General features: G+C 36.6%; 1 protein-coding gene across 4 annotated transcripts; it reads right to left on the bottom strand.

Annotated features, from left to right (window-relative positions):
• Positions 1 to 1,472: 1,472 nt before the first annotated feature.
• On the bottom strand, positions 1,473 to 19,649 carry CHAF1B (chromatin assembly factor 1 subunit B). 4 transcript variants are annotated; one of them, XM_070750389.1, is made up of 15 exons: positions 19,461 to 19,649; positions 17,517 to 17,566; positions 16,985 to 17,111; positions 16,560 to 16,692; positions 14,393 to 14,513; positions 14,083 to 14,186; positions 12,351 to 12,447; positions 11,507 to 11,591; positions 9,564 to 9,657; positions 6,912 to 6,981; positions 6,707 to 6,798; positions 5,325 to 5,481; positions 3,138 to 3,527; positions 2,618 to 2,682; positions 1,473 to 2,413 (listed from the first exon to the last, which is right to left on the bottom strand). In XM_070750389.1, exons 3-15 carry the CDS (start codon positions 17,108 to 17,110, stop codon positions 2,337 to 2,339), a joined length of 1,611 nt encoding a protein of 536 aa, XP_070606490.1. In that variant the 5' UTR covers position 17,111; positions 17,517 to 17,566; positions 19,461 to 19,649; the 3' UTR covers positions 1,473 to 2,336. The 4 variants fall into 4 exon arrangements, with proteins under 4 accessions (XP_070606490.1, XP_070606492.1, XP_070606489.1 ...); XM_070750391.1 differs by lacking the exon at positions 19,461 to 19,649 and adding an exon at positions 19,165 to 19,302; XM_070750388.1 differs by lacking the exon at positions 17,517 to 17,566 and having other exon boundaries at positions 19,461 to 19,545.
• Between the last annotated feature and the right edge of the window lie 1,860 nt (positions 19,650 to 21,509).

Raw genomic sequence — 21,509 nt, 5'->3', positions numbered from 1 at the left:
GAGAGAAAGAAAGAGAGACATAGCAAGAGAGAGAGACATAGCAAGAGAGGCAGAGAGAGAAAGAGAAAGAAAGAGAGACATAGCAAGAGAGAAAGAAACATAGCAAGAGAGGCAGAGAGAGAGAAAGAAAGAAAGAAAGAAAGAGAGACATAGCAAGAGAGACAGAGAGATAGCAAGAGAGGCAAAGAAAGAGACATATAGCAAGAGACAGTGAAAGAGAGAGAGAGAGCAAGAGAGAAAAAAGCAAGAAAGAGATAGCAAGAGAGAGAGAAAGACAGAGGAAGGGAAGGAGGGAGAGAGAAAGAGCAAAAAAGAGAGGAAGAAAGAAAGAGGGATGGAGAGAGAGAAAGAAGGGAAGGAAGGAAAAGAGAGAAAGAGGGAGAAATAGAGCGAAAGGGAGGAAGAGAGAGGGTTTTTTTGTCCAAACTTTTCTTTAGCCCACCCCCCACCCCCCACCCCCCAATGTTCCCCAGGATTTTGAAAATATGAATAATGTGCCGCGGCTCAAAAAAGGTTGGGAAACACTGTTCTAAAGGGACACATCTACAAAATTTAGATTTCTCCAGAATAAACTGTTGTAAAACACTATAAAACAGTGGCATCAAGTGGTCAAATCATGTATGACATTATGCTGCTGGTATACAGTATCTGAATTTTATTTTATTTTTTAAAAAAGGGAATCTGAACTAAGATAAGTATTTCCTATACTTTTGATAACAAATATTTACACATACACACCGTACAAGCAGAAAGGTTGCACTTCATATTCTAAGGCAATTTGAATTTCCACATGGGAGTTTAAATAGCTAAAATGATTTCTAGTGAAATTCATATTGGGAATAAGACTGATAAAATAATATGAATTGACTTAAATTATCAAAACCCACCAATTTAAATGATAATGAAGTATAATTGAATGGAGATCTTGGAAAGAAGATAAATTGAAAAAAAATATTCTCTTCTTTTTGTGCTGAATATACTGTACTGTATATGTAAAATATATTCTAAGACGACATTAAGGCATTAAATAAATGTAAGTTTGCTTGTGAAAACTGATCCTTCAATATTGTAAGTTAGAGATGATATTTCTTCAAACTGAATCCATGTAGTCACTACTGCTAGTAGCTGATGTATGCATGGATCTGCATTTATCTTTCATTTCCTAGGAGTTTGCATGAGCGGGGAAAAGCAGTTATGAATGAGAGTATGAAAAGTTTGCCCTAATGTTGCAATCACATAGAATTAATTGCATTCAGCTTCAATGACAGTTACATGGAAGCAAAAGGCCTGAATAGTCATGTGATTTATTTTTAGAAAGTAGACATGAATTCGTAGGCTTTGCCTTTTTAGGAGAACGATTCTGATTTGCTTTATTTTTATTCAGCACTTCAGGATTTGAGTGCAAAATAATTCACATTCTTTTGTTATACATTAACCTTAACATTTAAATATGAGTTTGGACAGCAACACAATGTATTTGAATACTATATTTTATATCTCCATTAATTTTTTAATGAAAGTTGACTGTTTTATTTTTCATGATTCCTCATAACATCTTGCTTTGTTTTGTATTAAACCTGAGATAACAATTTTTTTTAAAAGGCAAATGACTAAAATGAACACCAGAGGATACAAATAAAAGTGTAAATGTTAATGTTAAATATTCTGCTCTGTGTAACCATGGCAATTGTTGTAATAATTTTTTTACAACATAATCTTTAAAATTACAAATCCAGTACTTTTTAAAACAATGTACCCATTGCCCACACATAAACAATTTTTTATCACATAGTCATTTGAAGACTTCTTTTTAATGAGCTTCAATACAATTAATGTAGAAAATTAAGTAGTGTAAGCTTTTAAACTTAAATCCAACTTCTAATCTCTAGTACATTTACTTGGTGTGTAAGTATAACGTTCCGATTTATTGACAGTTTCATTTAACTAAATAACCAACTGCCCATTTTACAGATTTGAAAGAGATAAGGAATTTATTAGTTTACAAATCTTATACTGTGCCAATTAGATTGTCAAGAATGCCAATTGAAGTGAATGCCAATTGAAAAGCAATGATTTCTCTACCAGATACAAAGGCAAGAAAACATAACGATAATGCCTTTCTCACATAATCTGCGAGCTCTTACCGGTCTATCATATAGCCAATACTTTGCTTAAAGTGTCTAAAAAATGCTGATGCATTTTCTTCATCACCACAAAGTCATGTTTTATGCAAATGTCACTCTGAGTAAATCTCTTTCAGGTTGTAGAAAAAGGTTCCCACTGTAATAAAGCATTTCAATGGATTTATATTTTGTTTTCATTTTCAGGAAATCCAATTATGGAGTTTCATCCATCCTTAGTCGCTTAGGTGATGGTGAATTGTGTAACTGGTCTTCAGGGGGTGATGGTCTCTCTGAAACATTGAAGAGTTCAATAAAAGTTTTAGTGTGAATTTTAAAAAACAGGACTGATGATGTATATATTCTTTATAATGGTATCTCTGCATGGGTTGTTCAACCAGAACAAGCATCATCAAAATATGACCAATAAAGTCAATGTAATTAGTAATCATTTTAAAATAACTTCTCAATAAATTATCAACAATGAAGTATTTTACCATGCTGAGTTGTATTTTCGGTAGGATCTGTAGTAGCTGCTTTTAGAGGAATCAACGCAACTCTCCTAAAAACAAGAACAAAAGATCAACATTAGAAGGTATGCAAGTATGTTTCCCTCCTGCCTGCTTTCTTTAGCAATGCATTTATCCTCTAAATTTCCTTCCCCTTTCTTCTTGTTTCTCCGAACTCTTCTTGATTCCTCTCTTAAGACTTAGTTCTGTGACCCATTCTACACAAAACCTCCATTAGTGCAGTGGCACGATGGAGTCTGTAAATGGCAAGAGTAGAGGTATCAATTTTCCTTTTCCTGATGTTATGACTACACATCCTGATCTTTCCTTCTGGTCTTAAGGTAGCAGCTTAGTAGTTATTATTACCACAATAAAACTTCCATGGTGATGCCATTCTCTCTTAACCCCAATTTGCTAAAAAAAATTCATACTCTGAAGACCACCTTAGAGCTATCATTCCTGGAAGCCTGTTTATTTCTTGATTCCAAATTTGTAATGTTAAGCTTACCTTGGTGACTTACTCCATGCTTGTAGAGTATTCAATGTAATCCTCCTGGATTGGTTTACTTTTGATGTGTGGATTGATGACTGCAGAGTTTTTTTATCTTCAGACGATGGTATGGGGATGTTTTTAACCACAACCGGTGTGGAGTGCAAGTCTTTACTATTGGTTGATGGTTCTCCAGCCTTATTAAGACTGCCATCCACTGGTTTTGAAACTGGAGAGACAACACTTGGTGACTGACCCTTTTTAATTTTCTTTTCTGCTGTGCTAGGTATTTTAACATTAATGGCTGGCTTCTCTTTCAATGGGATTCCAAGTTCACCTTCTTCAAAAGTGACAAAAGAACAATATCCATCCGTAGAAGAAATAGCAAGAAATGATCCATCACTGGACCTGGCATTTATTTATGGGAAATAAGTGGATAAAAAGTCCGGATTACTTTCAAGTGACAAAAATATACACATAAAACTCAGAAAAGTTAATTGAATTTAATTGATATTTATAGCCAAGTGATACATTCAGAATGAAAGCATAAATGGGATTATATTTAACTTTAACATTCAAGTATGTGCTAAAATTCTAATCAGCAATTCTGATAGAATTTCATTCATTTTTAAAGATAAACTAAATAATCAAACATTATTGGAGAACTGATATGAATCTGAATCTATTTGATGTTTGTCATAGCAGTTTCTGTAACTGTAATAACAGCCTGAAATTTCATATAAAATAGTTGTATCTTTCATTTTAATTTTATTTATGTGTACTGTTTTCTTTTAATTGTTTAATTATTTGACCCACAGGCCATAAAATACACTGCTTTGCAGAATCAAAAGAAAATACCCAAATAGACAAAATAGTCTGATGCAATAGATCTGTTTATTTTTAAAAATCCTCTTGCTAGAGACAGATGATACCTTTTAAAAGAACAGTTCCACAATTTTACTGGATCTATTAAAATGGTAAAATATTTGCTCATATTATCATATTTATCTGATAGGCAATGAGCAACCTCCACTTCAGTTACCTGACAAGGGTCCTTTTACACTGATTAATAAAAAACAGAAATTATTGAAGATAAAAACAGGAGTAAGAAGTGAAGTAACTTCAGAGTTCACTGCTGAAAAGCTTTGAAGATTAGCAATAAGAGACTGCTTGCTTAACGAATTTAATCCAGTTTTTAAAGAATAAAACAAATCAGTCAAGATTATAGGAAACCAATAGGAGTCTATTTGGTGTTTGTATAATATCTAAGCCAGAATTCTGTTCTCTAGTACCCCAATCCAATTAACATTATCTCAACTTCTAATTTTATTTTATTTAATCCAATTATTCCCTCATTTTCTTCTGTTGTTACTTCTTGTGTGTTTTCGTTTTTGTATGCAAAAGAGAATATATCTAAGAATATATCTAAGGAGATAAGGATCAGTTTATAAATAGAATATATTTAACAGGCAGCCAACCTGAACAGTTATCAATTCAATATTTTTGTATCTAGTGTATCCTTTTCCAAAATGTCATTTCTGGCAAAGGAGGAAGATATAAGTGTGTGTGAGTGTGTGTGTGTGTATTCCACTGACATTTTTTGAGATGGGAAGAAAATTCAAACTTCATCTGGAGTTGGCAACACAAATTTGACACGGTAGGGAGTCTGAGGATCACAAATGAAGGTTTTTCAGTTAAATATATCATTTAAGACAGTAGCCACAATCTTTCTGGCTTGGTGGGACTGGCGGCAGCGGGTTGCGGGGCATGGTTTTGTACATGTATGCTCACGCTTTGTGCATGCTGCATACACTCGCCTACCAGCTCAGTTCCAAACAGGCTGCAGCAACAGCACTGGGCAGAAGGGGTTGGGGTTCTGAAGCCATCCTGAAGCTATACAAGCATTTTTTAAAAATTATTTTGCCTAAGAACAAACTATTTGCAAACATCATAAGTTTAAGTTTGTCTTTCTCTCATACGTGCATGCATCTTTGCCAATATTAAACAATACTTTGTCAAACTATGAAATTAGATAATAATAAAATAATAATAAATAAATAAATAATAATAAAATAATAAAAATAAAAGTTATAAGGAACTCAATAGTACCAAGTATGCAAACTGAGACAGATTTTACTAGGGAATAGTGATTGAAGAAAGTCAATATTTCTAAAAGACATCAAATTACTTACCAAAATTACTTACCATGAAATGTCACTGAGAGTATGGTAATGTATGTTAGCTACGTAACCGAAAGGAAAAGTTTGCTGTGTATCATAGAACAGCACTGAATCCTCTGAAGCAACAGCAAAAACCAACCGATAAGGAAGATTGGTTAGACCAATCTTTTGGGAACTTTCTTCTATAATAAACCAAAATTGTTTGTTATAAAAATCATACCTTACTGAAAAGATTATAAATTATTGCAGGATTCTCTTAATCATTTAAGAATGATTAAAGACAGAATTTGATTATTTTAAATTTGTACTATTAAAATTTTATTATCAATTTGATTATTATTCACTGAGTAGAGGGGACTCTTGTTCAGTGTGGGATTTCAAGACTGTCTCTCAATATTACTAGAAAAAATAGAAAACAATTTACTGGCACTGAAAAATTGAAAGCATATTGAATTTTAACAACGTTTTGCATACATACATACATAATTTAAAAACAATGAAGGAGTCCCTGCCAATTTTACTCCGCTAGTCATTGCTGCCTATAAGAGGCAGTGCACATCTGTTTCGAGGCTACTGAGCCAGTGCACTCCAAAGACATTTTTATGATCATGTGGCCAGTATGACATCACAGAACACTGTTACCTTTCCACCAATTGGTAATTATTTAGCTACTCACATCTGCATGCTTTTGAACTGCTTGGTTGGCAGCAGCTGAGACAAGAACAGCAGCTCACTCTGTCACATGGTGCTCAGGGCTGGAACCTGGGCTGCCGACTTTCCAGCCAACAAGTCCAGCATCTTAACTGCTGAGCTACCGTGCTGCTCCATATATATGTGCGTATGTGTATACTATTTGTAACATTTTAATTTTAAATATTCTTTTAAGATAAATAGATTTCAGGGGTTAGGGATATACTAAATTAAATAAAATGAAGCATAAAACGCAGCAGCAGTATACAGCAGAGCTGGAGATGACAAATAAGATTTATGATTTTGCATCCTAAAAGAGTTGTGGAACAGAATAGTTACATAGAAACATAGAACATAGAAGACTGACGGCAGAAAAAGACCTCATGGTCCATGTAGTCTGCCCTTATACTATTTCCTGTATTTTATCTTACAATGGATATATGTTTATCCCAGGCATGTTTAAATTCAGTTACTGTGGATTTACCAACCACGTCTGCTGGAAGTTTGTTCCAAGGATCTACTACTCTTTCAGTGAAATAATATTTTCTCACGTTGCTTTTGATCTTTCCCCCAACTAACTTCAGATTGTGTCCCCTTGTTCTTGTGTTCACTTTCCTATTAAAAACACTTCCCTTAAATAGTTATTAATTTAATTATATTTAATTTATTTTTTAATAAACCTGAAATATAGACTATTATCTAACACATTCAAAATACCTTTGTTACATGCAGATCTCAATTCAAAGTAGACAGGGCAGCAACGAACAGCTAATGTTGCCTTCCCAGGACAAGGCAGATGAGCAATGGGTCTAAAAAATAATAATAGCAGATGAGCAATCGGTCTAAAATATAATTTAAAAAAATAAAAATTACAAAATGCATTTAATATTTACATAAATATGGAATTAATTCAGACCCTCACCTTTTCAGATTTTTTCTGGAGAAGACATAGGTAGTATTCATTACATTTTCACCTGATTCCACACAGCCTGCTGAGAGAATATGAAAACAATGCCAAAATGTCAGTTTTAAAATTAGGACAATGTTGGATAATGCCAATTATAATCAACATTGCCAATTTAAATGATTTCTTTGTTTATATTTTCTACAAATGTACATTGCCCACAATGAAGCTTGGCATTACTGTATTATTGAATAGAATCTAATTTGTAATATAAACTACTTTATATATTCACATTATACTTAAATGGTTTATAACACATGTCAGCAGTTGGAAATACTATTAGGACCAATTAAAAGAAGTTCATTAGAGGCACATTATTAAGAAAACTTTCAACATGAAAGCAATTCATTCATAATTCATTGCTACAAAAGAATAACATATACATGAGATGATAGCAACAGAAAATGCTCTTTTTAAAAGATGCAAAGGGACAGCCATATTCCTGATTCCAAGTACAGCAAATATTTGTGTATCACTTTTGTTGAAACATGAAACTATATGTAACATAATTTTTGTAGCAACTTTTGGAATACTGTAGTTATTAAAGTACACATATATAATTATAATTACATGTGTTGCATTGAAGCAGAATTATAAGATAAAGAAATCTATCATAATTAATTTAGAATCTGTTAATTTTTTGCAAAAATTGAAGTTAAAGATGTATTATTTTAAGTCGCTTGGGTCACCTTTGACAAGATAGGTAGCACATGTTAAACAAACAAACAAATAACAAATGAAATAAGAACCCAACAATAAGGTAATAAAACTGAGTAATTATTCTGCTCTTAAACTGTTCACAATCTTACATTTCAGGCAAACAGGAAACAAGATAATTTGTATAAGGTTCAGCCTTTATAAGCTATGTATTTAAATATTATTTTTTGAGTTATGGATTTCCTACATCTTCTGTGGTTGAGATTTCATTTCATTTAGTAGTTTTCTGATTTCAAAAACAGATTCTGAAGGTGTGAAAATATTTTTCTATATTTCCATGTCAGTTCTTTTGTATGGAAATTGTAGTGATCCAATGCTATTGGAAACCTTCATGAGTAAAAAACAGCAATATCTTGTAATTCTAAAACAACATTATCTTTTGTGGTTGTTCTTTTCCAAACGTTTTCAATATTAGGAGGGACAAAATCTGGATAATGTATTAACAAGATAATCTTATTTCAAAGTCTAAAGTATTCTCTTTTTCATTAAAACAAATCTAGCATTTATTGTCAAGTTTCTCAGCCTAATTACATGTTTCCCCAAAAGTAAGCCCACCCCAAAAATAAACCCTACCTTGAAAATAAGCCCTGCCCCCAAAATACCATTTCCTCTGGTAAGAGGAGAGAAGACCCATCTTGCTCCACATGCCCCAAAATAATAAGACCTCCCTAAAAATAAGGCAAAGCACTTATTTCAGGGTTCAAAAAATATAAGACAGGGTCTTATTTTTAGGGAAACACAGTATCTATCTATCTATAGAAACATAGAAGACTGACGGCAGAAAAAGACCTCATGGTCCATCTAGTCTGCCGTTATACTATTTCTTGTATTTTATCTTACAATGGATATATGTTTATCCCAGGCATGTTTAAATTCAGTTACTGTGGATTTACCAACCATGTCTCCTGGTAGCTTGTTCCAAGGATCTACTACTCTTTCAGTAAAATAATATTTTCTCATGTTGCTTTTGATCTTTCCCCCAACTAACTTCAGATTGTGTGCCCTTGTTCTTGTGTTCACTTTCCTATTAAAAACACTTCCCTCCTGAACCTTATTTAACCCTTTAACATATTTAAATGTTTCGACCATGTCCCCCCTTTTCCTTATGTGCTATACAGATTGAGTTTATTAAGTCTTTCCTGATACGTTTTATGCTTAAGACCTTCCACCATTCTTGTAGCCCGTCTTTGGACCCGTTCAATTTTGTCAATATCTTTTTGTAGGTGAGGTCTCCAGAACTGAACACAGTACTCCAAATGTGGTCTCACCAGCGCTTTATATAAGGGGATCACAATCTCCCTCTTCCTGCATGTTATACCTCTAGCTATGCAGCCAAGCATCCTACTTGCTTTTCCTACCGCCCGACCACACTGCTCACCCATTTTGAGACTGTCAGAAATCACTACCCCTAAATCCTTCTCTTCTGAAGTTTTTGCTAACACAGAACTGCCAATGCAACACAGAACTGCCAATGCAATACTCAGATTGAGGATCCCTTTCCCCCTATCTTTCTATCTGTCTTTCTGTCTGTCTGTCCGTCCGTCCGTCCGTCTACCTACCTACCTACCTACCTACCATCTACCTACCTGCCTACCATTCAATTCACACACAGTAACTTTGGGTGGTGTACAACATTAAAAATTCAAAAAGAATGTAAATACTTGTATATGTATCTGGGAGTTGAGGAATTTAAGAATAAAATCCAGTCTCTCCAAAATATTTCATCATGCAGGCCTTGAAACAAAAGTCATGCTTGATTTAGAGTAATCAAAATAATAAATATCAACATGCTTCACATTACATGGTAAGGCGAACAGTTATTCTTTTTCAAAATGCTCAGAGGCCCATGTCCTCTATTGATCTGTACAAAATAAAAAAAATAAAACTGCTTACCAGGAACAAGAAGTAGAGAACCATCGGGAGTGAAAGTCAGTCTCCGGAAAAAGGACTTCATGCTGTCATCATGAAACATTCTGTAGCTTTTCACCTGCATTTTTTTTTGGGTGGGTGGGTGGGGGAGACAATGATAAAGGAATTACAGTGATCCCCCGATCATTGCGAGGGTTCCGTTCCAGGACCCCTAGCAATGATCGGGTTTTCGTGAAGTAGCGCTGCGGAAGTAAAAACACCATCTGCGCATGCGCAGATGGTGTTTTTACTTCCGCAGCGCTAGCGAGGAGCCGAAGATTGGGGTTCCTGGGAAGGGGACTCAGCTGGGAAGCGGCGCTGGGGTTTCCCCACCGCCCACGCAAACCTCGCTGCCGCTTGCCCGCCCTTCGCCCGCCCACGCCGCTCGCTCGCGCCGCTTCCCAGCTGAGTCCTGAAGCCAATTCGCTTCAGGACTCAGCTGGGAAGCGGCGCGAGCGAACGGCGTGGGCGGGCGAGCGGCGGGCGCGCGGGTAGGCAGGCGGCGGACAAGCCGTTCGCTCGCGGCGCTTCCCAGCTGAGTCCTGAAGCCAATTTGCTTCAGGACTCAGCTGGGAAGCGCCGCAAGCGAACGGCGTGGGCGGGCGAAGGGCGGGCGCGCGGGCAGGCAGGCGGCGGACAAGACAAGCGGCGGGCGCGGCAGCAGCGAGGAGTTTGCGTGGGCGGTGGGGAAACTCCTCGCTGATGCCCGCCGCTCGCCCTCCCGCCAGCAAGAGGGGGAAGACCCAGGGAAGCCGCCCAGCAGCTGATATACCCGGCGCCATCTACGCATGCGTGGCCATAGAAAAAAAGGGCACACATGCGCAGATGGTGTTTTGACTTCCGGGTTGAAAAATCGCCATATAGCCGTTTCGCAATGATCGGGATCGCAATACCCGGGGGATCACTGTATCAGATAGGGGGAAAAGGTACAAATATAATAAGCAACAACTAAAAAACCAATCTGGTTTAGAACCCGCTCAATGTTTAAACTTTCTATTTTTTGTATGTTTTAAATTGATTTAGTTCAGTGGTAACTACATGTATTAACATATTTCAAAATGAAGCAAATTCAGTTTACTAATTCTGGGATTCTCATGGAGAATGGGCTTGGGAACTTTCACAAAAGGACTGCTGGGAAACCTTGCTATTCACAAAACTAAACACACCACACTTATATTCCCAACTACAGAATTGATGTCAAATGGATTGATCAACAGCTTTCTGGGTCAATTTTTTTGCCCTTAAAAAAGATTACAATCTTTTTTGTTGTTGTTCATTGTACACTTTTCTGCAAATCATTCCAAGATTACCTTCAGTGATACTAAGACAACATTTCACCAGTTCCTTTAGCACCCTGAGATGTAATCTGCCAGGTTCCAGTAATGTTAATTCATTCAAAAGAGCCTGGGGTTTCTCTCCTCAAATCATTGCCTAGCTGGAATGTTTTAGAACAGTAGCCCCCAACATTTTGGGCACCAGGGACCGGTTCCATGGGGAAAGGTTTTTCTCTGGACTGGAGGAGGTGTGGTTTTACATGCTGGCTACATACTACGGATGGGGCTTTGCTTGTCTGTGTGGCCCAGTTGCTGGCATGTTGCGGACCAGTACCGGCCCACGTGTGTGGGGGTCGGTGGGGGTGGGGGTGATTCCTGGCTTAGAATGTAAAGAAGTTTTTTTTGGAAAGATATTTTAATTTCTGAAATAAGTATAGTAGAGCATAGAGGATGAAAAGTAGACCTAGTCTTTGGAAGTTCTCATTCCTTCTTTGTCACCTCATTTCTGCTCTCTTATTCCTCAGTGTATATTTTTAGTGATAAAGAGTTTAAATACATTGATATTTATAATATAAATATTAGCAAATATTAGCAAAATATTTAAATATTTTTCATATTTCAGAACTATAGCTAGAATTTTAAAAAAATTCTGACCTCGCCTTCAGATCCGCTTCCCGATGACATTTTATTAACGTTGAATGCAACTCTCTTGGTTTGCGTGTTATACACTCTCAGTATCCTACATAAAAGGAAAGTATTAATTACAAACATTGAACTAGCTGCATGGCCTGAATGAAACTATTCAAACCAATTTTTGTTTGGGATCAAGATAATCATATATACTATTTAATGACAACCATTAAATGCTATACCACATGATTCTTGACAAATGTATCTTTTTCTTTTATGTACGCTGAGAGCATATGCACCAAGACAATAAAATAAAATTCTATTCTATTCTAAAGAAAATAGGTGCACAAGCTTACATTATTATATTTGATGGTTATTTCCAATATACAGAAGAACAAGTACATGATTGAATCCTAGAGAATTAACATTTATTTATTTCCTAAAAAAAGCGTAATCTGCCCCATTGCAGGCTCAGGTCTTATAGTTTATGATATGATTGAACATGAAAGGAAGGTTCCTTGTATTTTTGCCTCTCTGGCTATTTTTGTTCAGGGGGGAAATTATTTCTCACTATAAAGCAATCAAAGAACATTGATGGAGTTGGGAAACCTAAAACACTGATATGGGGGGAGAGGTGTAAGAAAAGTTTTATATTCTTTTGACCCACAGCTCATCACAGTATGCCTTTATATAAACTTTTTTTTAATACAATAAAATAATTTAGCAGCACATTAAACAAAAAATTATATGGCTCCTAGTCCGCCTTACTATGGACCATTAGATATGTTGGCTAAATGCTGTAAACACTTTTAAACAATACAGAATCAGTAAAAATAACAATCTTATATTCCAATAAGTAAAAACTTACCTATCGCAACTAAGAGTGGCAATATATTGTCCTACAGGGTCCCATGTAACTCCTTGCACATAACTTTTGTGTTCATTAAAAATAGAAACCTTTTGCCCTAGAAACAACAGTTCATTTTCAAAACAGTGAGAATTTTTTTTACAAGTCTATATTTTTTCTTTCCATTCTAGAACGCAATGATTAAGAAAAATATATACAACAAACTACAGTTTTATGCAGTTAAAATCAATGTAAACATACCCTTTATGATAAAGGAAGATAGTATTTTGGTAAAGACATAAGAATGTATAAAATATGTGGCATTTAATTGAATTAAATTGCACATTACTGTTTTAAAGAGGAGAGTCAGCAATCTAATTATGTTGAAATACCCTCTGGTTGCAAATTTAATATTATTATCTGTAATATTCAGGAAGATGTAACAAACATTATAAAATAAAATTTTAAAGGAAAGAAAGGAAAACATGAGTAAATGTTTCTTTTTAATGTGTTCTGAAATCTTTTAGCTAGAAATATTTTTTCTATAATGATGTAATGGTGCATCATATCATTGGCATTCAATCCACTTACACATCTATTTAAGTTCTGACCCAAAGATTCTTTTTTTTTCTAAGAGGAAACTGGACCTTGATTTTCCTTTGAAGACGTTTCGCTTCTCATCCAAGAAGCTTCTTCAACTCTGGCTTGAAAAAAAAGCACCTTTGGGACAACCATGACCTGGGTGATTGAGACTCTCCATAGATATTTAAGTCTGAGTTAATGTTATTTGTCATGGATATTAGATCTACGTGCTTTGACCATTGTTCTAGTTTTTCTCACAGTGAAGATATAAAATATAGCTACCTGAAGGCTTGGAATGGATGCTTCAGTGCTTTTCCAAGGTTATCTTTTGACAAATGTTTATGTTAGCAGAAGATATTAACTGGAAGAACTGATGAAAGTGGTTTCAGAATATGTATACAGTAGTCCCTCACCTATCGCTGGTGTTACGTTCCAGACCTGGCCGCGATAGGTGAAATCCGCGATGGGGAATTTATCGACTGATAGTACTTATTTAAGTATTTATATTGTAATTGTTTGGTAAGTTTTCATTGTTTTAAGTGTTTACAAACCCTTCCCACACAGTATTTATTTTAGATACAGTATTTAAATACAGTATTTACAATTTTAGATATATATTTTTTTTGAAAAACCTGCCGATCGAGTTCGGCGGGCTGTTTAAATCTGCCGATTGACTTCCTCAGAAACCCGCAATGAAGTGAAGCCGCAGTAGGTGAAGCGCGGTATAGCGAGGGACTACTGTATAGGGAGAAAAAGTTGGAAAGGTTGGACACTAGCTGTCCCATGCCATCAAACACTATGGCTGCTCCATGTTGCAAATCCAATGGGTTACAGAGTGCCTTGTCAAGCATTCGATGGCCTAGGCAAGTCAAGATTTGCTCTCACAAGTATAACATATATAAAAATAGACATATAGTTTTATGATTCACAGTATTTTCCAAATTGCAGAGCCGTTTTTGCTATTATTGATATACTTCCTAATTATTCCTGTAAATATCTCAGTATATATGCACTCCTGAATTCTTCCAGTTTTCCAATTTGCCTTTAGAATTAAGATGAAAGAGGTTGTAATAATACATATAAATATATATATAATATACATACATTTATGTAAATTCATGGTTTTTATAGATTTCATAGGCATGTAATTTGAGCCTCAACAATTAGTTACCTTTACTGACATCCCATAATATAGCTGTGTTGTCAACTGAAGCTGATGCCATATAATTTCCATCAGGAGTCCAGCAAATGTCATATACATCTTCCAGATGTCCTCTTAAATGAAGCATAGTAAAAAGAAAACGATAAAGAGGAAGTACAGTATGTTATTAAGGGCATGATGTTGCTAAATATTCCAGCTTTTAAATTAGAGCTCAAGTGCACAAGCCAATCTTATACTGTTACAATTTTGTCATATTAGCAGCTTTGGTTCAAGATACTATTTCATTCAGTAAAATTTCAACTAAAGCTAAGAAAGTTACCTTAAAGTTTTGATTACTGTCCAGTTTTCCTTGTTCAGCTGGTTATCACCCTCATCGTCTTGAAATGCAACTGCTTCTAACTCCTTGTTGTCATTCAACTTCCATAACAAAATTGCAGCATCTGTGAAGATTAATTTTACTGAAAAAACTTTTGCAATTTTCCCAATAATTATTTTATTATTATATTACATTGTTGTGTTCCTTTTTTGTTCCTTCAGGTTAGATTTTGACTCTTGGTAACTGCCTGGACAAATCCTCAAAGTTTTCTTGGCAAAGTTTTTTAGAAGTTTTTTATTGCCTTTTTTCTAGGGCTCAGGGAGAATGGCTGGCCCAAGGTCACCTTTGTGCCTAAGGCAGGATTAAAACTCATGTCTTCTGGTTTCTAGCATGGTGCCTTAATTGCACCACCACTCTAGCTTTTTATAATAAGGCTAGCCACTAGAAAATTATAGGAAAAAAATACATGCCTATTGAGAATACGATTAGTAAGATTAAGTATTATTAGTAGTTATTTAAGATATGAGATTTGTTACCACTATGGTAATTCTATTTCTGTAGATAACCTAGTAACTTTGTAGTATTATTTTTAATGTTAAAAGTATAATTCGTATTTTAAAAGATCCTCAGATTGAACAATAATCATAAATGCTTTATTTATTTATTTTTATTTATTTATTTATTAGATTTGTATGCCGCCCCTCTCCGAAGACTCAGGGCGGATAACAACAATAAAAAAGACAATGTAAACAAATCTAATATTAAAAATAATCTAAAAAATCCCAATTTAAAGAACCAATAATACATACAAGCATACCATGTATAATTTCTATAAGCCTAGGGGGGAAGGGAAAAATTTCAATTCCCCCATGCCTGACGACAGAGGTGGGTTTTAAGGAGCTTGTAAAAGGCAAGGAGGGTGGGGGCAACTCTGATATCTGGGGGGAGTTGGTTCCAGAGTCGGGGCCGCCACAGAGAAAGCTCTTCCACTAGGTCCCGCCAGACGACATTGTTTAGTCGACGGGACCCGGAGAAGGCCAACTTTGTGGGACCTAACTGGTCGCTGGGATTCGTGCGGCAGAAGGCGGTCCTGGAGATATTCTGGTCCGATGCCATGAAGGGCTTTATAGGTCATAACCAACACTTTGAATTGTGACCGGAAACCGATCGGCAACCAATGCAGACTGCGGAGTGTTGGAGTAACATGGGCATGTTTAGGAAAGCCCATGATAGCTCTCGCAGCTGCATTCTGCAAGTTCTGAAGTGTCCGAATACTTTTCAAAGGTAGCCCCATGTAGAGAGCGTTACAGGAGTCGAGCCTCGAGGTGATCAGGGCATGAGTGACTGTGAGCAATGAGTCCCGGTCCAGGTAGGGCCGGAACTGGTGCACCAGGCGAACCTGGGCAAACGTCCCCCTCGCCACAGCTGAAAGATGGTTCTCTAATGTAAGCTGTGGATTGAGGAAGACGCCCAAATTGCGGACCCTCTCTGAGAGGGTCAATAACTCCCCCCCCCCCGCGCCAGGTTTATGGACGGACAGATGGAATTGTCCTTGGGAGGCAGAACCCACAGCCACTCCGTCTTATCCGGGTTGAGTTTGAGTCTGTTAACACCCATCCAGACCCCAACAACCTCCGGACACCGGCACATCACTTCCACTGACTGGACAAGGGGTGGAGATGTACAGCTGGGTATCATCTTCATATTGATGATACCCAGCATTTACAAGAAATGCTACTGAGTTGTTCCTTTATAAAGATAAAGATCCAGGTTATTTCCGACTCCAGGGCGTGGTGCTTATGTGCATTACTTAGCTGAGGGAGCCAGCATTATCCAAGATATTTTCCATGGTTACGTGGCCAGCATGACTATTCACCGAGATGCACAGAACACCGTTACCTTCCTACTGAATCATTTGCCTGCTTTCGAACTGCTAGGTGGGCAGGAGCTAGGCAAAGCAATGGGAGCTCATCCTGTTGTGCGGTGCTCTGGTCTCAAATCCAGGTTGTTAGCTTTCCATCTGACTAGCTCAGAGTCTTTAACCACTGAGCCATTGCACCCCTGTTCATTTATAAATAAGTATAAATACAGTATGTAAAATAAACACTTATTTTTTTTAAATTAAATGTTAAATGTTAAATTAAAATTTTAGTGCCAACTTTACACATACCATCACCACCAGACGCTAGAATTTCACCACTGGGAGCAAAACGTACAACATTCACAGCTTTGGTATGGCGAGCTAAATTGGACAAGAATTCCACAATTGCTTTCCCATCTGGTCCTTTTTCTACTTTCCATATCTTTAAAATATAACATCCAAGGGAAAAAATATATAAGAATAACTAAAACATTGAAAATCCCCTCCCCAATCCCAATAATAACATAGTTGAAAAGTGATATGTTATATATAAAATGTTATGATAAAACATTTTTACATTTTCATGATACAATTTGAATGTAAGTACAGAAATAAAATATTTGCTGTTCTGTGACCATTGAAAGGCCATAAAACTGTCTAGTTCCATAAATTACAATTGTCAAATTGCCAGAGAATTTGTAAAAATATAGCAATATCATCAAGATTTAACTCACACGAACAGTTGTGTCTACTCCAGCTGAGGCCAGTCTATTGATTTTACCATCAGTTCCATGCTGGAAATCTAAGCTGTACACTGGCTCTTTGTTGTGCCATGCAATTTCACAAGTAATTACTTTCATTCTGTAAAAAGCAGCCGAAAAGTTTTGAAGGTAAGTTTTATTTTATGAAACTAGTATTGCCATTGTACTAGTCCTGTATATTTATTATGATTTTACACCTAAACACAAAACAGATATATCACTCTCAAAAATACTAGCCTAAACAAAGGAAATGATATCAAGGAATTGTGCTTTATGCTAGTTATGTAGTTATAGTATTACAACCCACAAATTTGTCTTTCCTATAGAATAAGAACATTCTATTATGTTTCTTTTGTTAAGAATTAAGAGTCTTAAAAAGGAGGACAATGACAATGAGGCCATAAGATTAAAGTGAAATTGTATATAATAAAAGCATATAAATATAGTATTAAAAACAATAAGAACGGAACTCTGGTTTCTCTTCCAATTGTATAAATTTTTTTACCTTTTACTAGGAAAAGCTGCTGAACCTTCAAGGAAGACTCTAGAGCAAATCTAGGTTTGCAAAAAAACAAAAAAAAACTTTAAATGCTATTCTTTCCGAAGTGTTCAAAACATTTAACTTACAGTACATTATCTGAGCATCCCTAAGGCACTCAAGTGTTATGGTTACAATACACACACTGCAAGATGGGGTGGCTCAGTGGCTAGAGTGCAGCACTGCAGGTTACTTCAGCTAACTGCTAGCTGTAGTTCAGCAGTTCAAACCTCACCACCGGCTCAAGGTTGATTTGGCCTTCCATCCATCGGAGGTGGGTAAAATGAGGACCCCGATTGTTTGGGGGCAATATGCTGATTCTGTAAACCGTTTGGAGAAGACCGTAAAAGCACTATGAAGCGATATATAAGTCTAAATGCTATTGATAAATGCTATTGCTAAGATGAGACACAGGAGCTTGTATAGACACCCTCCCACCCATCTTCCAACCTCTGCTCATGACTCAGGCTGGTTATTATTTTCCTCATTTATGAATTTTTTTAGAATGGGGAGCAGAGGAAAAGGATCCACAAGCCCTACAAAATAAAATGCTCTCCCACTTGTTTACATAAAGGCTTCTTAGAGTCAAACTTCTGGATTCAAGTTTTGTGGAGGACTATCTGTCTGTCTGTCTATCTATCTGTCATCTATCTATGTCGTCTGTCTGTCTATCTGTCTATCTGTCTATCTGTCTATCTGTCTATCTATCTATCTATCTATCTATCTATCTATCTATCTACCTACCTACGTATCTATCTGTCTTTCTTACTATGCCGCCCAATCCCGAAGTATTCAGGGCTGCTTGCAGCAATATAAAATACAAAAACAATAAAAAGAAGTCAAATGTACAATCCAAACTACACTACTCAAAAAAATAAAGGGAACACTCAAAGAACAGGGCGTACATAAGTGCACTAGTGTGCCTTTCGTCCCCTGTCCAATTGTCTCTCCTTTATCTCATGTATCATATTTATTTATTTATTTTATTATTTAGATTTGTATGCCGCCCCTCTCCGCAGACTTTTATCTTTTCTTCCTTTCATATATCTTCTCCTTTATTTTTATAGCTTTTCTTCTATCCTTTTCTTTACTACATGTCTATTCTCTTCAATATGTATTGTGTATTGGACAAAATAGATAAATAAATTTTAAAAAATAACACATCCTAGATCTGAATGAATGAAATATTCTCATTGAATACTTTGTTCTCTACAAAATTGAATGTGCACAACAGCATGTGAAATTGACTGTCAATCAGTGTTGCTTCCTAAGTGGACAGTTTGATTTCACAGAAGTTTGATTTACTTGGAGTTATATTGTGTTGTTTAAGTGTTCCCTTTATTTTTTTGAGCAATATATAAAACCCTAATTAAATGATGCAATCCTCTTGGTTAAAATTAGCAAGCCCCTCACTCAACTCATTCATTTCTCTCTTCAAACCTTTCCTTTAATTTAATTTAATTAATCCTGGAGCCGAGTGCTACTTGTGTGTCGACTTATTCCCTTGGTTTTTTAGAAGCCACACGAAAGAGCAGCGACCATCTGAGTCTGGAGAACTACTTACTTGCGATATGCTATATACTGGGAAGGGACTCTTGCTTAATCTAAAATGTACCTTCGTCTTCCCACGTCTGCAAACCTTCGGCCAGAAGCACGGCGCACCCACTTTTCTCCAAGGAAGAAAAAAATAAATTTTCTCCCCCGAACCTACCGACGAGGCACAAACCAAGGACGCAATTTCTTTGTGACAGTTTCCGTAGAAGAATTTTCCCTCCTACTGTGTCCATGCCGCTTTCCCGCCCCTTCTCCGCACAAGGGAGAGATCTGTTTCTTTGGGGCTCCCGACCCAGAATTTTGCCTTTCGGGTCTGCCCGTTTCTTATCCCACCCCATCGCCCACCCCCGGTCATACCTGCAAAAAGAATCAGCACAGAAGTCCAGCTGCCCCTCAAAACTAATTTAGGTTCCCGCGCTCGCGCCTGCGCGTTGGAGTCATTGGGCGTACCGAAGGAGGAGCAAGTCGCTGGGATGCTTTCCTTGATTGGGTGGGATCGAAAGAACGCCACCTAGCGTCCCAAATGCACCTCGCTTCTCCTGTCCCTCGGCTTTTCTTTCAACTAGGTTTTATTCCGCTTCCTCTGACTGAAAGAGTAGTGTTGTTAATCCATTGCAGAATTTACAGGAATTGTGCGCTTCACTGTAAATTGATTCCTAACCCCCTGAAAACCTAATGCGTGGCTAGGGTATGACTTGCAGGATATCCGCCTCAAGAAATAACTTTTTCCTGCCTTTTGCAATTTGCATTTTACTATTAATCTTCTCCTCGTTCCCATCACCCATCTCTTCCCACAAATGACTATGAGTGTAACGCCATCACTCTGCTAAACAAATAATTCCCTCAACGCTGTCAAACTATTTATTAAGTCTGCACTACTATTACATTGCACATTGTTATTATTATTGTTGTGAGCCGGCCCGAGTCTCTGGAGAGGGGCGGCATACAAATCAAATTATTATTATTATTATTATTATTATTATTATTATTATTATTATTATTATTATTATTATTATTATTATTATTATTTCAATACAACACAGTAAACGAGATCACTATGCTGGATTTAGTATTTCATCACCAGTCGAGCGCTTCCCAAGCACCTAGGACTGCGTGATGCAGCAGTGAATTATGTTTGCGGATCCCAGTAAAGCGGCCTTTTGCAATTGACAGATGGAGATTTTGTCAATTCCGATGGTTTTCAAATGTCCCCTGAGATCCTTTGGCACTGCGCCCAGCGTGCCAAGTACCACTGGGATCACTTTCACTGGCTTATGCCAGAGTCGTTGCAGCTCGATTTTTAGATCTTTGTATTTCACTAATTTCTCTAGCTGCTTCTCCTCAATTCTGCTGTCCCCTGGGATTGCGATGTTGATGATCCATACTTTCTTTTTCTCCACAATCAGGATGTCTGGTGTGTTATGCTTCAGAATTCGGTCAGTCTGAAGTCGGAAGTCCCACAGTAGTTTTGCTTGCTCATTTTTGACCACTTTTTTGGGCTTATGATCCCACCAGTTCTTTGCCACTGGTAAATGGTAGTTCCGGTACAAGTTCCAGTGGATCATCTGTGCCACAGCATCATGTCTATGCTTGTAATTATTATTATTATTATTATTGTTGTTGTTGTTGTTGTTGTTGTTGTTGTTATTTTACTACTAGTCTTCTCATTATTCCTCCCACCCATTTCCTCCCACTTAGGACTGTATGACTGTAACTTGTTGCTTGTATCTTTACGGTTTATATTAATATTGAGTGTTTCTTCATTGCTTATTTAACCGCTATGACAATCATTAAGTGTTCTACCTCATGATTCTTGACAGATGAATATTTTCTTTTATGTACACTGAGAGCATATGCACCAAAGACAAATTCCTTGAGTGTCCAATCACAGTTGGCTAATAAAGAATTCAATAAAGAATCCTTACAATTTATATTGACTGGTCCGTAACATGGTTTGATTGTTTATTTGTACTGGACGATTGAATAGAATATTAGGAACTAGTCAATATAAGGATAATATAAGGTCAATATAAGGATACAAGCAACAATAGAATAGAGTAGAGTAGAGTAGGATAGGATAGGATAGGATAGAAAAATGTATTGGCCAAGTGTGCATTTGGTGCATTTTATCTCTCTCTCTCTCTCTCGGATTTCTTTGCTGCCCCTCTCCGAAGACTCTCAGTGTACATATAATAAGAGATACATTTGTCAAGAATCATGTGGTATGTTTTTAAAAAAATATATACTTTATTAGATTGTAAAAAAAAGAAAACAGGGAAAAGGGGGATGGAAATACAAAAAAGAGAAGTGGGAGGGGGTTGGGGTAAACAGCATTTTTATACAGCGACTTATATATATTATTGTACTGTATATACATTCCAAATATTTGTCTAAATGTAGGTATTT

This window comes from Erythrolamprus reginae, chromosome 4 (genome assembly GCF_031021105.1).
Source record: "Erythrolamprus reginae isolate rEryReg1 chromosome 4, rEryReg1.hap1, whole genome shotgun sequence".
Taxonomy (NCBI): Eukaryota; Metazoa; Chordata; class Lepidosauria; order Squamata; family Dipsadidae; genus Erythrolamprus; species Erythrolamprus reginae.
This window is presented reverse-complemented; position numbering and strand designations above follow the sequence as displayed.

Coding starts and splice junctions, on each gene's coding strand:
- CHAF1B (XM_070750389.1), bottom strand. CDS start 17,110: ATGAAAGTAATTACTTGTGAAATTGCATGGCACAACAAAGAGCCAGTG. Junction 14,187..14,392: donor ACAGTAATCAAAACTTTAAG/GTAACTTTCTTA, acceptor GCTTCATTTAAG/AGGACATCTGGAAGATGTAT. Junction 3,528..5,324: donor ACTCTCAGTGACATTTCATG/GTAAGTAATTTT, acceptor AATAAATGCCAG/GTCCAGTGATGGATCATTTC.